A 16,394-nucleotide genomic window follows, 5' to 3' on the forward strand; every position below is an offset into this window, starting at 1 on the left:
TAAATCCTACTCTCCCCTCGCCAATCAACCGATCCCCGGTGAGTAGCCTCGCTTTCAAGTTTCCGCCTTTCCGCTTTTTAATGAAAAGTTGACAATTTCCCCACCCCTCCCCTACTCAAAAATTTGTCAACGTAAGGACGCCGCCATCTTGAAAGCGTGGGGTAAATGGTCGAAAGATAAAGCAAGATTTTTTCAGGATCCCAGCGTCCAGAAGCCATCCGTTCAAGTCTCCACGGAAGAATTCGAAGTAACCAACCTTTTTTATGTGTTTTTGGTTTGTTCCCTATAGGTGATTCCTGTTTGTCTGCGACTTTCCTTACATCAGCTTACATCTAGCTGAATATCTTGTCGATTGCGCGTTCGCTTGCTCATATTTTTAATGTTTTCATATTATTAATGAATGAACAAAAAGTTTTATTTTGAAATTTCGACGATCTTTTGGCCTCGAGTATCTATATTGGTGCTGAAGTGCGCGATTTAAGCTTTAGTGTAAACTTTTCTGTGTGGATCATCTGTGCTACAGTCGCCTCACAATCAGTCGACAATTTCAGAAAAAAATTTAATTGGTCTAAGTTCCTTCTACATACAAAACATGTTCAGTTCGTCACCACGTTGGCTGCTTGCCTTTTTATTTAATTTTGTTCCTCCTTAGGATCGATGATTGTTGTGATTGTGTGTACGTTGTATATCGCTGTAGCGTGTGTACGTATCTAAACGTGGATTTCTCACGAGGAAAATTTAAGATTGAATGGTTAAAACCAGAAGGAAACTTCACCTGAGCTAACATGATTGAGTCAATGGTAATCAATATTGGTGCAAGGAGGGCAAGATCTTGAAGATCCCCTGGTGTTTTTGGTGGTGATGGTGTTTCCCAGGACAGCCCCAACAATATGTTGTATAGTCAAAGTTCATGCATGAAAAATGTCATTTACATATATATGTTGATCAAGAGTTCAAAGGTACCAGATCTGTGAGTTCCTTTTAAAAACAGGCAGAAAACAATTCAATTCGTGTTATGATAGAATGCCATCTGCAGATGCATTTCAGTCCTTGTAATATTGTAATTTTGTCCCATTAATTTTGTGGTACAGCTTCACATGTAGCAGATGTGTTTTCTGTGTTGTAACTAACACTTTTGTTATCTTAAATATTCATTTGTACTGCTTATTTGATAGTGACAAAGAGAAATAAGAACGTTCAAGCTTCAGTTTTCCTTAGTCCCTGTAGTGATACAACATGATAAAGTTGTCATTATTAGAGGGATTGTGGGAATTAACATCTTGAAGATTTTTAAAAAATCATTAATCATTGAACATTCAGTGGCAGAAAGGTTTTGAAAAAAAATACCTAAAATAGGATTGGACCTACAGTAGATAACTTAATATCCCTGACTTATTTTACAGTATACCGGTACTTACTAAAGTTTAGGTGTACCTGATTTGAAAAAACAAATTGATTCACTTATTATGCATGATGTACGTGGATTCATCTCTCATGTCAGTGTCTCAATGTATAGAAATTGTTTGCTGTCAGGAATGATATGATTAGAGCTTGGGGTTTACTTTTGAATAGAAATCTTTACTACACTATACCTTTCATCGGAGCTAAACTTTTTAATGGGTATGTTATATTGGAAGTGGTCCACATATTGCATAATATGCTACTTATTCTACTAGGGGTGCTTATTGCAACAAACGAAAAAAAAAAACACCTTCCATGCAGCATGTATTTGACATGGACTGCTTATAGATGGTTAGCTATAGAAAGGCCATTGCAGTGCATATAACTTACTAAATTGGCATTATTACACATGAATGTTTTCAAAGCTACATGTCAGTTACTTGTCTGTTTATGCAATTGTTTTTCAACAGTAGTCAAAAATATTTTGTGCTTTTGTGTGCTGAGGGGGCTATAAAAATGTACATGTTATATACCTAGATCACCTTACCTGTAAGATTACTTAATTGTGTATGGGGCAACAAGGTGATTCAATTTGGAATTATCTCTTACTGTTAAGGGAGGGAGATAATTAATCGTGATTTTTATCATGAAGCAATCTGTGGCATTTTGAAAGTTCTTATTTAGTGGATGTGCCATGCCGACCCCCTTGTGAAATAGAAAGGAGTTGTAGGTTTTAACTAAAGATCATTTCACTGGACTCCTTGGATTGAGAGACAATTATTTTACCCTGTAATTAAATTGAATCATGGACTTGCTTTCACCTCGCTTGGGCTATGCACTCCAAGGATACAGTTCAAGGAGTCAGAGCCGCTTCAATGGAGGATTGATTGGAAGAATGTGTTGCCATCAGCTTGTATTTTATTAGCCAGGGCTTAAAAAGAAGACTTGTGACTTAACTTGAGAAGTGCAGAAGATCAACATTTGAAGGACAATTCAAGATCAGTGCATTCAACAATTGAATAATGTGCTTGTTTACAAGAGATCATCCCTTTGGAATTTAAGTTATTGTCATCACCCCAGCTGTAAATGACATCAATGGGCTTTGAGCTTATGAAGTGTGAAAAATCTTACCAGTAACTGTTATTATTGGGAGCTGCTTGGGTGCACATTCTCCTGGCTACATTAGATTTGAGGTCTTCATTGTAATTAACCTGAGTTGTTGCATTCTGGATTCTTCAGTCTTCACAGGATAGCTGGGAGAATCAGGTGAGAAAAAACTAACTACGTGTATTTTACCTACTGTAACATTCTAACCATAGTGATCTCCAACAGTAGCAACCCTCTGAAAGTAACAATACATTTGTTATAATTGTAATGTTATGGTGGGAATGAGAGTAGCCAAGAGTGTAGTTTAATTTGGCTTGAAGCCCTGCCCATTCTCTCTGGGGCTCTCATTTTCCTTGGCTCCATATCATAGAAATAAGCCTTTTAAACCAAGAGGAAATGATTGGCAGGTTGTTAAAATTAAGGACTGTATCATCTCACAAGAGGCATCTTGATCAAAAACCTGGGTATCCAAAGAAAAACTATGAGAAAACTATGAAAACTAGTTTTTGGCTCATAATAATACAACGTCTACACTTGTCTAGTAATTCAGAATCATAAGTACGTTTTTTTTAAAAAAAAAATATGACACCTGATTCCCTATCCTATCCCAATCCTGCTTGTGATTTTAATACAGTAGGTTGAACATTTCATAAAATTCTCATATCTTTGAATGTCCCTCATGTTGTGCAGTGGTAAAACATACAGTCATGTAAGCATCATATGCCCTGTGTTGTAAGTTGATGGCTTCTGTTTGCTTTAAATTATATTGCTGCTGACATGTTTCTTTCAGCCAAAACCAAGTGACATAGTTTAGTGATGACATCACAAGGGGATGACTGTTATTTCTTTTACTACTCCACCTGTACAAAGGTAAGTAATAGAAATTCAGCAGGAGGTAAACAGCTGAAATGAAGGAGGAAGTGAAAAAAAAAAATCAACATCTGTATGAGTGAACATGACTAATTTACAAGAGGATCTTGTGAAATATTCATACACATACCACATACATGTGCAAACTTTTCAAGGATATTGTTTTGACTTACTCTTGGTGCCAGATTCACAGGGTCATGTTGGTTTAAGATGCTTTTTAAGTGTTGTTTAAATGCAAATTAAAGTTTATTGGTAAGCATCTTAGAATACTTGCAGAAGAGCTTCATGAATGTTGCCCAAGGTATATAGATTACAGTCGGTACAGTGTCTGCTTAATGAGATAGATAAGACGGGCCACTCATGAATGTACTTTGTTTCTGCCAGCAAGTGGCAAATGATAATGGATGCTCAGTACCTTAAGTTTGATTAACATTGATTTTTCTAGGGAGATGAATGTCCATTCCGACATGAACCAGCTGCATTAGGAAATGAGATTACTTGTGAACAATGGGAGAAAGGAAGATGCTCAAAGTCAGTCTGCAATTTCAGGCATATGATGATCGAGGTACAGTAGTTGCTGTTTATCAGTGCATTTTATACTGTTGTTCTCGCAAAAAGAACAATGACGTGATTTTATCCAATCAACGTACATGTACAGTAGAAGTTCTTACCACTTCCTTGTTATTTAGTTCACAAAATACATATATATCTGTTACAATCACGCTCTAGTTTACTATTGAGCACTCTGAAAACAGATCTGCAAATCAACTCGTTTATATACATCTGTATATAATTCCCTCTAAAGACCAATTCTGTAATAATTATTAAAGAGAGTGCTTTTAATAACATCCAGCACCCACCGGAGCTGCAGTAGGTATTCTGAACATTGTGAATCACTACGTGTAACTGTAGTATAGGAAGTTTTCAAAACTTGACCCAAAAGAGAGGAAGTTGTTATGGGCCTTTCTTTTTGGCAGTTGCTGCACCAGGACAGCTCCCAGTCAATTTAAATATATAATTGAAAGCAATGAAAAGGCTTTAACTTGTGGAACCTTTCCCATCTACCAGCTTCAAAAACCACAGTATTTGTTTGGGAAAATTTGATGAAATGTTAGGAAGGAGGGGTACTGAGAGGAGTATCTAGGGGTAGTAGCGATATTCCCACTTGCTTAAAACATACATACATATTTTTAATACATCCCTTATTATCTTTCCCCATGGGGGCTTTTCGAAGACAATATGGTACAATACTACAATTAAATACTAATATACTAAAATTAATAATATTACATTCTGATTTAGATAATCACGAATTTAAAAACTCTACAATTAATTTATGTTTCAATGCATTTTTAAAAATTGAAATAGTTCTACTGAGTTTTAAAGTAAGGTCCAATGAGTTCCAGATGGTAGTTGTCCTTCATGCTTAAGAATCTGAAAGTTTCCTCGAACCCCTAGGGTTTGAATGTACTTTACCTTACCTGTCTAGAAATTAATTAAATAATGTAATATTTTTGTTACATTAACAGAAACACAGATCTCAAACCCCATGTTACTGGGAGTCCCAGCCAACTGGTTGTCTGAAGCCATTTTGTCCCTTTCTACACACCAAACCACGACCCAGTGAACGCCCAGCCATAAATGTCGCTGGAGTTACTCCTGTGATACGTCAGGCTCAGCCCCGCCCAGTCGCACCTGTCCCTGTTGCCCCTTCTTCAGCTGGCAAACAAGAAGTGAGGAAGATACCCACCATATCAAGTCCTCCGAGACTAAGGCCACCTATGCAGCAAAATGTCGCTATACCAAGACAACCTGTAGCACCCATCCCTTATCCTGCAGCCACAAGCAGGCCAATGTTAGTACCCCGGCCACCTCAGATGATCAGGACTCCTCAGTTCACTGGCCCTCCACGACCATCAGGGATGGTACAGCCAATGCAAGCAGGCAGGGGATTCCCACCCATACTTTCAGGGGTTCCAGTGGGATATGGCGGAGGTATGGACCAGAAAAAATACATCACGTACTTATTTTCCTGGTTGAAACTGATTAGCGCCGATTTGTCAAACCACGAGACAAAACACTTTTACATTTAGTTCAGTTTAAAGGAGCTCAGTTGTGGTATTTTGGGTTATTCTGGTCACGTACAAAATTACCTTTAAGTTGAAGAAAACCTGAAAATAGCATTTTATTGCGATGGAAAAACACCAAAGAGGTAATGATAAACCACAAAGGAACAAGGATAGTTAAAAGGATGGAAAAGATTACCTCAGATTACAAACATAGAACTTGAAAAATTTAGGTTAAACAAACTGTGACATAGCTCCTTTAACCATGAATGGTTTACAAATAGGTCCTATGTAGTACAAATCTCCCACTGTTACTGTCCCATGCTAGAGCCTGAACTTCTCTTTATCTCTACCAGTACATTACTGGAGGTAGGATTTGAATAGCAAAACTTGACATGAATTATATGTTGACTTCATATCATTTGATTTTCTTTACAGGCATCCCAACACCTCAGCAGCCATATCATCATCATCCGCTTATGTACACAGGAAGACCAGAAGGTAAGAAAACAACATTAAATTTGTTCTGCTTGTTGAGTTTGTATTAAATTTTGATCACTCTTAGAGCCAGATTTAAGCATTGTTAGGCTCAATTTTCTTTTTTTTTCCAGGGTCAGCAATGCCATTCCTGCCAAATAAAATTCCCGAAGACAAATTTGATCATCAAGGTATTGTATGCATATGTGCAAAGTCTTTTTGAAAAATATTTGTTAAAGATACACAATTACACACTGATTAAATTACTAAGTCACACAGTGATATCCTTTGAATATTGTCTTGCCTTAGATGAATAAAAAATGTACCCGTTTATGTTTATGAAGCATGATATAAACACTCAAAACTTCCTGTCTGAGTGAAACCTCACTGTGTAAACTTTGGAGTGTTCTCAAATTCAGTCAAGAGTTGCACATGGAAATAGGGAATTAGATACAAGAGTATTACTTGTTGGTATAAAACCTGACCCCTTCTTGTCTGTTAGATTCAGACTCATTCTCTAGCAGTGACAGTGATGAGGAGAGGAGAAGATCGTCTCATCGGAGAGTGCGTAGCAGTTCGCAGCGAGAAGTCTTCGCAAGTAATAGAAGAGAGATATGTAGCAGCAGAAAACAGCAATCCAACAAACAAAGTCATCAGAGTGAGTTGCAATAAGGAGTTTATTTTTGTGTAGGAAAATATAGGTGAAATGATTGTGAATAAGCTGGTAAATCATTTTCATGTGTAAATTGCTGCAAATTTCTCATGGAAGGTCGAACTATGTTATGGTTTGTACATCTTTTTTTGGCTCATCATTTTTTCAAGTTCACCATTTGTAATCCCTGTTAATTTTCTCCATCCTTAATCATCGTTGTTCCTTTATGGTATACTGTTATTGCTTTGGTGTTTTTCCATTTTCATAAACTATCATTTTCAGATTCCCTTCAACTTAAAGGTAATTTTGCAGATGGCCAAAATAGTTCCAAATGCCATGAGCTCCTTGAACATCACTTTTATTGGAGTATGCTTTTATTTCATTTGTCCTGTCTTATTGATTGATTTTGGTTTCTTCAACAGGTTAAGCAGAACGTGTCAGTAATTATGCGTTTTAATAATTATGAATTTGTTTTTTTATTTGCAGGGTACAGGAGTGGTGAACGTAAAAGACCTGAAGGGACTAGAGACAAGAATAAGGCTTCAGCAGGTAATAATATGAAGTTTCTACCTGTCTAGATGTACTGTTTTTCTTTTTTTTTTATATATAAATTACAATTTTGTAACATGACTAGTATTTTTCAATTCACAATATATAGATCATGACACTGCACGTGAAGAAAACCTAGCCATAAACAGCTGTTCAAGTATAATAGACTGTGGTCTAGTGGTTGTTGCCCTGTAGTAACATTACAATCACAGTAAGCAGGGCTTGAAATTAACTTTTTCGTTCGGGAGCCAGCTGGCGACTAACGGAAAAATTTTGGTCGCCAGATCGTAAATTTTGGTCGCCAACTTATTTTGTATATAACTTACACAAGAACTCGATTTTATACGTTACTTTGCATGCAAAAAAAGTCACAATTGAAGAGCGAAAACAATTAGAAACAACACAAGTAACACTTAGTTATAAAGCTACCCTTGTTCTCAGGTGATATGTCTCTGCTCCTAAGGTGGTGGTTGTCTCCACAGTCATTTTAAATGAAGCGAAGCATAAAACGTTTTAAGTGCGGGGTTTTCATTGTGAGACAAACACGGGTCCTTGCGTATTTTCCCTTTGCTACTTCTTCGAAATGCCGTTCTTTATTTTGTACTTGCTTTCCTCGACGCCTTTCGCTCGCGTAATTCTTCAACTAATATTGGTATCTGCCGCCATTTTCGCGGCAAATGAAAAGCACATGGCGTTGAAGTGCGTCTGCGATCCCAGTTTCGGAAGAAGCCGCTGAAACTAATGGCGCGCCGTGAACGTAGTATCGACGTGTCGAAATACATTCAATTTTTTCAATTATCGTGTAATATTCAGACATTATTTTACTGGGGATGGAAAGGTGAGTTGTATACTAGCTACCATATCCAATTGATTTCCTAATATAAAGATTTAAAAACAAAAGTTGTGTCGTGGTTTTCTTTAGTTATCGGACAAAACGCGAGTCGCCAGCTGGCGACCAGTTCTGAAAATTTAGTCGCCAGTGCTCAATTTTTGGTCGCATTGGCGACCAGTGAGTCGCAATTTCGAGCCCTGGTAAGCTGTCAATGTGCAAACTATTCACAGATCATTTTGTTGGTGTTTGTGCAGAGGCTGAACGAGAAAAGTCTAGGGCAAAAAGAAAACCTTCCAAACGGTCAAGAGATGAAAATGAGGGACGAGAAAGGAGGGATAATGAGGAACAAGACAGGAAGGACAGTAATCAAGAAAGAAAAAGCAGTTCATCCATTGGCAAAGATGAAAGTGCAAAAGAAAAATCTGATAAGGAAGAAGAAAGGCCTGATGAGACAAAAGATGCGAGTAGTCCTGGAATTAAAGTCAAAACACTGGAGGAGATATTGCGTGAAAAAGCACTGAAGAAACTTGAAGAGAGAAGAGCACAGGGCAAAGTACAGAAAGACAACAGTGAGGGCAAAGCAGAAGAGAAGTTGAATGATGTTGTTGAGGAGAGTGAAAGGGCAGAGGAGGTAGTGGCTGGAGTAATTGAATCTGGAAATAATGAAGAACCTGCTTCATTAGATGGAAAAGACAACAAAAGCATTGATTCCTCAACAGAAAAGTCAACTGCCTCAAGAAAGGTCTCCACAAGTGGCCAAAAATCTCCAGCGAAGAAAGTTATCAAAACAAATAAGATTTCAATCAGCAATAAAGACAACAACAGTGTTGAATCTTCCACTGAAAAGTCAGTTGCAACAAAAGGGATTTCAGCAAATGCTGAAGACGGTCAAGGTGGTGAAGAGAAAGTAAGTGCTAATGAACCTCCGTCTCCCTTTCAAGAAGTTAGAGTGAAATCATTCGAGGAAATAATGCAGGAAAAAAGGAAAAGGAAAGCAGAAGGGTTGAGAGAATCCTCTGAAGATGTAAGTGCAGAAGTGACGGCTAGTGTTCCAGGGCAGGTAAACAGCAGCACTTCAGCAGTGACGTCAATCCCTCCAAAGAGGTTGAAAAGGATAGTGCGGAAATCATCTGGTGACAGTGACAAGGATGCAAAGGTTGTGTCGTCATCAGGTGTGGAGAGCACTGTAAGCAAAGTAAAACCTACCAGGAAAAGAACAGTGTATGTCATGGATGGAACAAGTCCAAGTAAAGACAGCAAAGAGAATGGTGAGTCTTGTTTTATTATTAAGTTCGGCAATATGCCTTCTTAGGATGACTCCATGTTGAAGATCTTTGTTTCTGGACACTTATATGATCAAAGACTTAATTTTGTGACTGTGCAAACACTTTGGTATCTGTCTGCATACTAGTCAGTCGATCTTTGAAGAAGTCCCTCCCCCCCCCCCCCCACCCCCACACACCCCTTTTCTCCTCTTATGTAGAGACTTTGAGATTAGAGTACAAGACTGTAGTGAGAATATAAAGTTTAAATCCTAAAATGCAAAGTCAAGAATGCCACACCACTCTCATTCCTAGAATATCACTGGCTACACAAGGGGTATTCAGCGAGAACTTGTTCTTTCATCTAAAGGTCCTTACTAACAGCTTTAAAACAGAGTAGGTTTGGAGAATCAACAACGCTGTGTGGCCCTCAGATCCATCTCAATCTTTTTATTTCATTCTTCTATTTTCAGGTGTGTCCTCCACAGCTACGAAGGATGACAACAAGTCACAGCAGATTAACTTGAAAAAGGTAAAAACATCTTTTGTTGGTCATAAGAAATTAGAAGCCATATGTTACATTGTTTGGGTACAAATTTCAGCATATTTTTCAACATCTTTACAAATGAAAGATAAGCAATTGTGGCTGTCTCCATAAGAAGAATCCAAAATAAATGTTAAAAAAGCAAAATTATCCAGTAATTAAGGAACTGCACTTTTCACAAATGAGAAGGTGTTGTACATGTATTTTGATCAGGATAAACTGTTGTAACTTATTGGTCACCCTGGCAGTAGGGCAGAGGTGACTTTGTTTTAGTCAAAAAGCAAGCAACTGTTTATAAATTTCTTTTACTACAATTCTGTTTTTCAATCAGGCTGCGGCAGCTGAGCGTCTCGGAACACAGGAAGTCAAGGTGAAAAGCTTTCATGAAATCATGGCTGAGAAGAGACAACGAGCATCTCAGGAGAATATTGAGATTCAAAAGAGTAAAGACGTACCTGATCAAGAAGAAAACAGACGCAACAATGTTTTGAGAAAAAGTCAACAGACCATGCCTCTGAAAACTGCTAGAGGTAAGTGAGTGAATAAGTTGTGTGCATGAGTTTTCAAGGGCAAAAACAATGTCAATTGGTCAAGGTGTTTTATCACTACTCTGCGAACATTTTGGCTCTTCCCTTGTGATGCCAATAAAAGCAACATTAACTGGGGGAGAAGTAAACCCAGGATCAGCTTGGGAGAATATGTTTGCTAAATCAAGATAGATGTATCTTAGGTGATCATTTTATTCATTCTCCTTACGTGTTTCCTTGAATTTCCTGTTGCAATGCATAGAGAGGAATTCCCAGTTAATTAGTGTTACTTTTTTTAGCACATGTGATAAAACCAAGAAAGATCAAGGTTTGGACACAGGGAACTTCCAAAGTGAAAGCTAAAGAAGGCGAGCTTACCTTTGTTTGTTTGTTTTTCCTTTCAGTGAAATTCTACTCTTCTTTGTTTCTCCCATTACACTATTTGTCACAGTTAACAATTCTAAGGAAACAAAAAGCTTGTCTACTAAAATAAGTTATTTAATATAAGTTGTCAAAATACAGTAGCAACCATCAGGAACAAAGTACAGTCTGTGTTAGACATAAATGTGGGATTTAAAAAATAGAACAAAGTTTCATTTTCTCAAGTTTTAAAACGTTTTTCAGCACAAGTGTGTTATTTACAGTTTGACAATGTCCGTACTTTACGATTTTGTATGTATATGTGTTAAAGATAAGAGAATATTTTACTAATAACTGATGTTCTTCAAAACGGAACTTGACGTTAATGCTAATCCTGGATATCGCTTTCCTGCTTTGGACAACTCACCAGGCTCTGGTTGCATATAGAAGACATAGAAATAGCCCATTTCTGAGCTGCCTTTGGTCTCTATGTCAAAACGAGTCTTCGTGGAAAACCATTCATAGGAAAACAAGTTCCCCTACAGGTTCATTTTCATGCAAATCAAACTCATTTTCATATGAAAGGTTTTACACTAGGACTCGTTTTAAAACAAAGGCATAAGATAACTTGGAAATGGCCTATTATTTTCACTGAAGAGTTGGGTTCTTTTTTTAATGATCTACTTGATTTTTTTGTGTAGATGATGTAAGCAGTAGTACAACAGATGCAACGCCAAATGAACAGGAATCACAGGATCAAGCTGTTCCAAGTGACAATTTAGAAACATCAAAATTAGCCAGCATTCGACCCGATACCAGTGAAGCTGAATCCTTGGTCACTCCAGGACTTACATTGACGCTGAATGAACCCCCTCTATCTGATCAAACCATACCTGACAAAGACAGTTATATCAGTAAAGTGACTCCGGTCAGAGATGCTAGTGTTGGGCTTCAGCGGGGTGTTGATGACAAGATCCTGGTGGATTCAGCAAGTAAAGAAGCAGAGCCTTGCCCAGAGACCACTGGAATGGATCAGGTAAAAACATTAATATGGAAAATAAATTTTAAGAGGCTAGATAGGTTTTCAGTTAAGTGTCGTAAAGCCCAAACCAAACCAGTTACTTATCAATTAGACTTCTCAGCCAATCTCAAACCGAAGTACATGTAAAACCAAAATCAAAGTAATGGTTTGATTACTTTCGACACTCAATTGAAAACTGCTTGAAGTGTATAAATACCTAGTAGGTTACTTTAGGAAAAGCCAACCATAAAAGTTTGATTAATTTCATAGGGACTTGTTTCATATAAGTTACTGCTTGCACCCTTTTGAGGTGAAGAAACATTGAGATCAATTAACCGACGTCACCTTCTCTGGAACACCCCATTCTTCCCAAGTTGCATGATAGAATTCAGCCATAAACTTGGGTTACTGAAAATGGCCCTGAGTTGAGAAAAGGTTGTCATTTGCGGCTCTGTTATAAGACTTTCCAGTCCATAACGCTTAGTATGCAACGTTAAATTAAACACGTTTTAATCCAATAACTGTTAATTTGTGATGTACAAGTGAAACTTATGATCGGTTTTTTCTGATTTTTAGGAACCTGAAGGGATATCCAGCAGTCTACAAAAACCACAAGATTCCTTGTCAGGTACATCATTAATAGAAGTTATCAGTTGTATACAAAAGTGAAAAGGGCTGTAAACTGAAATGCCAAAATATGATGGATAATATCAGATGGAACTAGTCCAAGGTGTTAAGAAGTGGAGGAAGTTATTTTTAAGTTTTCCGCTTTACATGTAAACTTCCATATTGGTCCTTCATTGCACATCTTTAAGTTACAAATAAAATAATGTGATCACATTAATTTCCTCTCAGATCATCATGGAATGGATGACACAGACCAAGCCATGGAGCAACAGCCAACTGAACCCAAGGAACCAAAGGAATCAAAGGAACCGCCATCTTACAATGAGATCAAACAAGCCATGTGAGTGAAACAAAACAAGCTTTGTTTCTTTGTTGGTCTTACATAAACACATAATAACGTTGGTCCTTATCTAATGTGCTGTAAGTAATCTTTGAAAAGAGATGCGAACGACCAGATGTTAAGTCATGCCTCCAATGTAAATACGCCCCTTTTTCCCTCCGCCCCTTTTCCCCCTGCCCTTTTTTCCCCCTCCCTCCTTTTCCCCCTGTCCCCTTTTTCCCGTGCCCCTTTTCCCCCTGCCCCCTTTCCCCCTACCCCTTTCTCCCCTGCCCCCTTTCCCCCTACCCCTTTCTCCCCTGCCCTTTCTTCCCCTGCCACCTTTTTGGTTCTCACGTATTTCACCGTTCGCTCGAAACAATGGTACTTCTTGCTCAACCAGGGACTGTTTATAATCTTCATACATGTTCACCGTTTCTGTTTAGAATGAGAGGCATAAGGGAAGTAAACAGACAAACTAAATAAGTACACCTCCTGGGATTGATTCTTGTAAGTCCTATCGTTTGTACTTCCCCTCCCTTCTCCCCCCCCCCCCCCCCCCCTCCCCCTCTACCCAACTCACCCCAATATTCCAGCAGGAAGCGAAAAGAGGCACCGTAGGAGTAACATGTTTTGTTCACTGGTAAGAATTTCGTTGACCAGGCGGTCTTATATCCCTTGGTACTGCATCGTGATGTGTCGCTGATTACCAGTGTTTTTCTCTTTCTACAGAGCAAATCAGATGTCTAAGAAGGACGACTTCTTCGGAGACATTGATATGATTGATGCTCATTTTTATTTGGGAGAAGACGATGGAGACGTGGATGAACATTTGGACTTGAATGAGGACGATCTGCTCATGGAGCTGGACGAGATGATTAATGATTAGAGAGAAAAACGAAAACAATAAAAAACAGAATAAACAAGACACTTGCAAGGGTTGAACGGGATCGTAAGATGAAGCTTTGTATCGTGAGAAAGATGTACTCTGAAGGAACAAAGAAGAACTTGCTGGGGCTAAACAGGATCGAGAGTTGAAGCTTTGTATCTCGAGAGACAAGTGTTCTGAAGGCCTAATGAGATGATCCACCAATGGAAAAAGGGAGAAGAAAAATCTTTCAAGAAGTTAGCATACAGTGCCAACCTTTTTGATTCGTAAAATGGATGTAAAGATGACTCGATGAAATGATTAACCAGTGAAAAATACACTTCCAAGAGGTTACCATGCAGAGACGGAGGAAGAGATGGAAGTGATGACTTCACGTTATTTGCATGAAGTACATTCGCTTTGATTTGTATCAGTGAAAGCAGAAACAAATACAGCGTTTTACTGGCCTGACTGACTGCTTGACATAAGGCCGTTATTTTGTCAAATTTAATTTAACGTAAGCTCAACTGACATGCGTAAACACCAGACTACAACTGTGAAGCCACGGCAACTGAGAAGTAAATACTAATTCACTATGTGATTCAAACATACTGCCTGAAACTGCTGTGGTTATATTACACGCGTTTTGCTGGAATTACATGCAACGTTCCAAGAACCTTCCCTCGGTACTGTCACAGCTCAACTTGCCAAACGTGTATCAGTGTTGGTGAGGCACAGTATTTGCAAAACCGCCAGACCCGCTAGTCACACGAAGACTTAAAACTGTCTGGCGAAGGGAAGCAGTCCTGGTTGGTTTATCACATGGAGACGCTCCGAAAAGTTGATTACGCGAACTTGTCGCTGTAGTGAAGAGCTGTCTGTCAGAAGTCACAAAAACAATTTTTCCAATCCAAGTCAGAAACACATTTTGGATTGATAATTTTACTGAGGTCGTTGTTGTGCTAAACATTGTCAAGAACGTGACTATTTACAACGCTTTGGATAGCTGTTCTCAACTCAGCCCAGTTGGTACGACAGAAAGATATGATCCATGGAATAAAAACCTATGAACTGCCATATATTCAAATATTCAACTGACGGCAAAGAAAACCTAACAAATTAGCCACCTATTAGAGTATTCAACGAAGATTGAAGAGAGCTTATATTTCGTCCCTTACACGTACACCTTTCCTCATAACCTGGAAGACGTGGACATTGTGAGGGCATTATATGGCTTGCCTTTTACACTGTTTACTGATCAAGTTAAGACTTTCACAAGAGAATCCAGAAACAGCTAGTGAATAAGATCTGGGCCGGCGATATTTTTGTCGATGACGTTACTAAGTAACGTAACGTGTCATCCCGCCATTGAACGTTTCAACCAGAGTGGACTTACAGCCTGTTGTAAGAGAAACTTGTCAGATGAAGACAATATGAAGACAGTTCTTTATTGTTAGGTTTGCCGTTGGAAAAGAGTTCTACCATATGGATGTGAAGAATTGTTCGTCAGTAAAAAGTAATGCAGATTTGATGTGCTTGCCGTCTAATGTTTAAGCTTGTTTAGAATACGGACAGCCGAACTGGGAAACGATTGACCGCGCTTAAACAAGTTTAGAGCTAGGATATCGGTTTTATTTTTAAAGATGAGGTTCAAAACATGTTAAAATGACATCAATCAGAAGCAGTGCAAATGGAAGTGATATATTGTGAATGTTTCATTTTACAGAAGAATTTCTGTTCGAGTAGTACTGTAGTTAAAAGATTCAAATTTCACTGATTTAAGTTTTTTTCAGAAAATTGTAAATAAAGAGTATTTCACCGTTAGGTTAGATGTTTCGTGGATTTGGTTAAGAAATGAAGAATTTCAACACTACATGTAAATAGCTACAGATTTTATAACATTGTAAAGCGTAAATGATATCGTAAAGGCAGTTATATCAAAAGCAACGTGCAATCCAGTTTTTCCCATTTTACTGACTTAATTGCCAAGAAACGTTCTTAATTCATTGCATCTACTAACAATAAATAACCTGAAATGGGAAAACAACGGAAGAACAATCTTTTCAAGTTGAATTAGCTGTTTCTTTCCTATTTTACTAACTTAACTGTCAAGAAACGTTCTTAATTCATTGCACCTACCAACAATAAATAACCTGAAAAGAAATGGGAAAACAACGGAAAAACAATATTTTCGAGTGTAGAGCATAAGCTGTTTTTTAATCAGTTGATCTTACAACTTAAGGGTTTGAGAAAGAAGTGTTCAAGCCATATCATATTTCATGTGTAACTAGAGATGTTTGAAAGTTAACCAAATTTTGAAGGACGCTCAACTTGTACTTGTGTTGCTTTTGTTTTTGCGTTTGTATTGTACTTCTGAAAGAACTACTTTAGTCACCAGTTCTAAAGGTGATGGCAACAAAATCTTGGAAGAGAGCTTTTTAAAGCTTTTTAAACATTTAAAAATGTTTGAATTGTTATTTTGTGTAGCAAACTCAAGTCGCATATGGGCGTCTTTAGAAAGGTTGTGGGCAGACTTCCGTCAGCTCTCCGTTCTGATTATTTCCAAGTTTATTATTTTACAGATTGTCCAAGACTAGTCTGAATTAATTATTAGAGGAACAAGGGCGTTGGTAAAGTTTTTTTTGTATTTGTTTTTTTGCTTTTGTTTCTTTTTTTGGGGGGAGGGGGGGACGTATTTTTTATTTCTCCGCTTGACGACACGAATCGGGTTTATACATAAACAGGATTAAGATAAGGGAACTTGGTTTATCGACCTCTTTAACATGCTTGTTGTTCCAGACTGAAATATTTGGTATAATGGCTCATATACGGTGGAACCTCGATTTAACGAACCTCTATTTAACGAGGTTTCACTGTACCATGATGGAACCTCGAATTTCATTATCCTTTGATCC

General features: G+C 38.0%; 1 protein-coding gene across 1 annotated transcript; it reads left to right on the plus strand.

The window, feature by feature from the left end:
- Positions 1-113: 113 nt before the first annotated feature.
- On the plus strand, positions 114-15,809 carry LOC110044563 (uncharacterized). The gene is made up of 17 exons (XM_020750130.2): positions 114-247; positions 2,327-2,667; positions 3,299-3,378; positions 3,824-3,943; positions 4,908-5,373; positions 5,883-5,945; positions 6,056-6,112; positions 6,424-6,579; positions 7,060-7,122; positions 8,209-9,222; positions 9,690-9,748; positions 10,092-10,290; positions 10,587-10,655; positions 11,349-11,683; positions 12,245-12,296; positions 12,524-12,635; positions 13,344-15,809. Exons 3-17 carry the CDS (start codon positions 3,325-3,327, stop codon positions 13,498-13,500), a joined length of 2,976 nt encoding a protein of 991 aa, XP_020605789.2. The 5' UTR covers positions 114-247; positions 2,327-2,667; positions 3,299-3,324; the 3' UTR covers positions 13,501-15,809.
- The last annotated feature ends 585 nt before the right edge of the window (positions 15,810-16,394 follow it).

Source organism: Orbicella faveolata, unplaced genomic scaffold (genome assembly GCF_042242905.1).
Source record: "Orbicella faveolata isolate gen_17 unplaced genomic scaffold, um_ofav_v1 contig_2, whole genome shotgun sequence".
Lineage (NCBI taxonomy): Eukaryota > Metazoa > Cnidaria > Anthozoa > Scleractinia > Merulinidae > Orbicella > Orbicella faveolata.

What these genes read in the sequence shown, in the direction of transcription:
- LOC110044563 (XM_020750130.2), top strand. Translation starts at nt 3,325, where the DNA reads ATGACATCACAAGGGGATGACTGTTATTTCTTTTACTACTCCACCTGT. An exon ending in TCCAGTGGGATATGGCGGAG is followed by an intron (nt 5,374 to 5,882) that starts GTATGGACCAGA and finishes TTTTCTTTACAG; the next exon opens with GCATCCCAACACCTCAGCAG. An exon ending in GTACACAGGAAGACCAGAAG is followed by an intron (nt 5,946 to 6,055) that starts GTAAGAAAACAA and finishes TTTTTTTTCCAG; the next exon opens with GGTCAGCAATGCCATTCCTG.